We start from the raw sequence: 5,000 nt of genomic DNA, 5'->3' as shown, positions 1-5,000 counted from the left end.
CTGAAGTAATTGTCTTTGGTGCCAAAGATGAACAATTAAAAGTCAGCGCACAGCTTACATCCGTTATGTTAGAAGCCACACCCCAAGCCAGAAATCTTGGTGTTGTTGTAGACTCCGACTTGAATTTCAAGAAACACATAAAATCAATTAATAAATCAGCCTACTACCACCTAAAAAACATATCAAGAATTAAAGGGCTTATGTCTCAGCAAGACTTAGAAAAACTTGTCCATGCATTTATCTTTAGTAGACTTCACTACTGTAACAGTGTCCTTGCTGGCCTTCCAAAAAAATCTATCAGACAGCTTCAGCTAATTCAGAACGCTGCTGCTCGAGTCCTCACTAGGACCAAAAAAGTGGATCACATTACCCCAGTTCTGAGGTCTTTACACTGGCTTCCAGTCACTCAAAGAATTGATTTCAAAATACTGATGTTGGTTTATAAAGCACTAAATGGTTTAGGGCCAAAATACATTACTGATATGCTGATAAGTTATGAACCGTCCAGAGCCCTTAGGTCGTCTGGGACAGGTCTACTTACAGTCCCTAGAGTTAGGACTAAACGAGGAGAAGCAGCTTTTAGTTTTTATGCACCAACAATCTGGAACAAACTCCCAGAGAACTTGAGGTGTGCTGCAACTCTCAGTTCTTTTAAATCGAGTCTGAAGACTTTTTTGTTTCCATTTTAACCTGCAATTTTCATTCTATTTGCTTCTTTTATTAAATCCAGTTTTCATGTTTTTTTTTTTTTTTTATTTTTTTATTTTTTTATTTGCTTCTTTTAATCGCTTTTAAATGTTTTATAATGTGTTTTATGTATTCTAATCTTGCCCCTGTAAAGCACTTTGAGTGGCCTTGTGTCTGAATTGTGCTATATAAATAAACTTGCCTTGCCTTGCCTTGCCTACTCTATTCTACTCTACTCTACTCCACATCTACTTTTCATAAAGGCCAGGACACACCAGTCCGACATGTTCCGACTACGCAAAAAATGGAGTCGGCCGTTTCAGGAAGCTCCAGTCTTCCCGTTGCGGCCAAAGAACACACCGAGACGACTGTTTATTTTCCGTACGCTCGCGGGACGTAATGTCTCCACAACAGCAGGCGGCGCTAATCTGTATTGTGGCCCGAAAAAATACGAAAGCCGGAAATGATTGGACATCTCTCTAGAGCATAAACATAGATAGAAATACGTATTTATATTTATGGACCATAAGAGCACAATTTTTAGCAGAGAGTGTCGAGCATGGTGTCGAGCAGTCAACAAGGGTTGATGCATGTGAGTACTCTCAAAACGAAACGAACAAACACATTAAAACGATGGCTAGCTGTTGTTAGCTGTTTGTGCTACCCGTCTCACTTCCGGGCTTCACTGATTCGCTAGCCCTCCACCAATCAAATTGCTCCAAATGAAAGACGGTCGGCCGCCAATTGAACATGCTCAATCGGCGGCCGACAGGCTCAAAACAAGCCCGACGACCTCTACGTCGGCCGACGTCACGGCACACACCAAACAGATTCGTCTTTTTTTTTGACGACGGCGATTATCGGGCTGGTGTGTCCTGGCCTTTAGCCTAACAGCATAATCGCCTAAGTCATATTTTAAGGATTATAGAGTAGGGTAAAGTAGATGTAGAGTAGAGTAGAGTAGAATAGAGTAGATATAGAGTAAAAGTAGAGTAGAGTAAATAATATTTGGGCAATTATGCTATGAGGCTAACGAAATTATAATTACAAAAAAATTAACAAATTACACATATATTTAATTGATATGCCTGGAAAAAGTATGAATTTATTTAATCCTACTCCTTTATGAAATCAATATGTCCGCCATAGAATGGAATGCTCCCCTTGTGATGCGTTAAGATTCTAGAACTTATTAGTTTATTGTTGTTGTTTATTTTTGTTTTGTGTTTTTTTTGCAGAATTTGACGGACAACGACCTGCAGAAATTCCCCATGATCCACGCTCCGTAAGTATCTCCCAGTTTTTCTCTGTCTGTCTGTCTGTCTGTCTGTCTGTCTGTCTGTCTATCTGTCTGTGTGTCTCTCTGTCTGTCTGTCTGTCTCTCTGTCTGTCTGTCTGTCTGTCTGTCTGTCATCCATCTCACTCACTCATTCACGCTCCGTAAGTATCTCCCAGTTTTAATCATCAAAGTCTCTACGAGGAACTTTTAAATATTTCTGAAACAGTCTCATTTTTCCTCTGATGATTATAATAAATGACATGTAACAGCAAACGAGACCATCAGTGCAAAGAATGCTATTTGTATATAGTTTTTCTTAATGCCTTTGTCATGGGTATACGCTCACCCAGGAACAACAGCTGGCGTAGTAAAAACACTACCGCTTTTGTCCAAAGGGGGGCGCTAGAACTAACACACACTGAAAGTTCCTCTGAGCAGCTTTACAGTTTTTCTCAGTGGCTTTGGTGCTTTTCTCACATCACTATTAACATGTGCACAGCAGTTAGTGCATTTCTCAAAACAATTAGTGCATACTGCAAAACCTAGTGGATAACCTGCAAAAGTACGTCACTTGCTCAAAATGGATAGTCTATTCCTCAAAAGCAAGTATTTATGTCAATGAAACTGCCAGTGTCATCAAAATGAGATGTCTTGACACCATCGTTTATGAACAAGATAGTCAAATGGCTTTGTCATGTCTTCATTATGACAGTTTATTCTCTCAGTGGTTTCCAATGCAAAAAAAAGGTCAGAACTCGGTGACACTACCTGAAAATGCTCAAGGCAGCACTATACACTACTTGTACAGCCATTTGAAAACTACAGTAAAGTTACACATTGTTGTAGTTAGGGGAGTAAGTGAGTACAAGACACTGAATACGTATGTTTCACATTTTTACTGTATATGCTCTTTGCAATTCTACAGCATTGTGCAAAAGAAAAATACACTTCTGTCAGGATTGTACCAAAATGGCAGGCCAGAACCCAATAGCACGACAACAAGCAGTTCAGGTATAGCAACAAAGTTTAATGAGAAATCAAACCAGGTGGTAGCGAGGCAACAAGTCCAAGAGGGGCAGGCAAAGGGAAATCCAAAATCCAAAAGGCTGGGTCAAAACACGAATAGGCGGGCAGGTAAACAGGCAGGAATTCAGAATGGGCTGGAGAGCAATGTAACACAAAGACAATCTGGCAGGGAACTGAGGGAATGAACCGGTATATATACTGTGGGGCTAATAGCTGATGGGGAGCAGGTGAGTGTGGTTAGGCCAGGTGGAAGTAATCAGCAGGGAGTGCAGAGCAGGGGGGAGTGGCCGGGTCTGAAATGACAAGAGAGTTAATATGGGAACAGACAAGTGACAAAAAACTAAATTGTGGCTGAAGTAGTGACAACTTCAGTCACTTATTTAGAACAAACATAAAAAACACCCTTTTGGTAGAGCTGTGCACAAATGTGAACAATATAACAGGACATATTGTAACTGAACATATATAGGTAAATCATTCTGGCACATCCAGACGTTCCTGTCTGTCTGGCCACATATTTTCATCTACATCACAACGGATATTATCCCTTGCAATGCAGCGAGGAAAGTATCTATGATAAAGAAAAGGTATACCATTTGTTTGACAGAATTTGATAACTAGTTCAACAATTTTGTATGTTATGACTCAAGCAATGAAATGAAGACTATTAGTTTTATTGGGAACGACTATTCAGCATCCATAAGTATAGTTCATTTTGACTGACATGACATAAGCAAATGACAATGTTATAAAACAGCAGAGAATTGTATGAAAGCAACTGATACATGTCCAAAAGCATTTGCAATTTGTTCAGAGGAAGGAGAAATTGCTACTATGATGTGCTCAAATGACTAAATGTTGCGGAGGTTGAACTAATAGTTATGAGAATTTTCATTCTGACATGAGAAAAGCACCAAAGCAACTGAGAAGAACTGTAATACATTGTCTATGGTTAACTCACTGCAGATGAACATTGACACAATGACTAACTGATGAGAAAGCTTTTACCTTTGACTCTTCCTCCATTCCTGCTGCAGATGTTTCCACACGGAGAGCACACACACTGACTGGGGATTCCCGGGCGAACGAGCATCAAATACTGTCTGTGTGAGAGAGGAGAGAGAGAGAGAGAGAGAGAGAGAGAGAGAGAGAGAGAGAGAGAGGGAGGGAGGGAGAGAGAGAGAGGGAGGGAGAGAGACACAGAGAGAGAGAGGGAGGGAGAGAGAAAGAGAGCGAGAGAGAGAGAGAGAGGGAGGGAGAGAGAGAGAGAGAGAGAGGGAGAGAGAGAGAGAGAGGGAGGGAGGGAGAGAGAGGGAGAGAGAGATAGGGACGGACAGAGAGAGAATTTTCATTCTGATCTGAAAAAAGCACCAAAGCAACTGAGAAAAACTGTAATCTACCAAAGCATGTCTTAGTTTAGAATGTTGTTGTCACTAGAACATTTCTCATTCTGACGAGAAGCCAGTCTTTTAATGGGAATCTTAACTTCTAGATTTCATCATGAAACTTAAAGGCCTACTTCACCTTAAAGACCTACTTCACCTTAAAGACCTACTTCACCTTAAAGACCTACTTCACCTTAAAGACCTACTTCACCTTAAAGTCCTACTTCACCGGTGGGAACATGAAGGTGTATTGAATTCTGAGATCCTATGAAGTATAAATGTGCAAAAAAAATTGAAATCGGTTCATCCTACACAGCAAATACGTCGGTGTTAAATGGTGGGTGTTGGTGTTAAATATAGAGTGTTGGTGTTGTATTAACACCGCTGGGGGACAAAATGACACTGCTTGTAATTTTTTTGAGAAGATTAAGTTGTCAAATCTGGGTGTTGTTTACATCGTCGTTAAATTTGGTCATGACGTAGATACTAGCCACGCCTACAAATCATTCTCCTTCTCTTTGGGGCGGCAGTGGCGAAGTGGGTAGGGCGTTCGCCTCTGGAGTGCAGGGTCGGAGGTTCGATCCCCCGTCTCCCCGCCACATGTCGAAGTGTCCCTGGGCAAG

The 5,000-nt window shown here is 41.0% G+C and overlaps 1 protein-coding gene across 1 annotated transcript in view; it reads left to right on the top strand.

Annotated features, from left to right (window-relative positions):
* The window catches only part of LOC307270663 (lymphocyte cytosolic protein 2-like), a 25,983-nt gene that overhangs the window by 3,222 nt on the left and 17,761 nt on the right, over nucleotides 1-5,000 (top strand). Inside the window, exon 3 of the mRNA XM_080054547.1 lies at nucleotides 1,926-1,972. Coding sequence (XP_079910673.1) covers nucleotides 1,926-1,972 — 47 coding nt within the window. The remainder of the gene's footprint in view (nucleotides 1-1,925; nucleotides 1,973-5,000) is intronic.

The sequence above is a fragment of the Ammodytes marinus genome (genome assembly GCF_949987685.1).
Source record: "Ammodytes marinus genome assembly, contig: scaffold_188, whole genome shotgun sequence".
NCBI classification, from domain to species: domain Eukaryota; kingdom Metazoa; phylum Chordata; class Actinopteri; order Uranoscopiformes; family Ammodytidae; genus Ammodytes; species Ammodytes marinus.
Note: the sequence above shows the minus strand (reverse complement) of the source record. Positions and strands in the feature narration are given on the sequence as shown.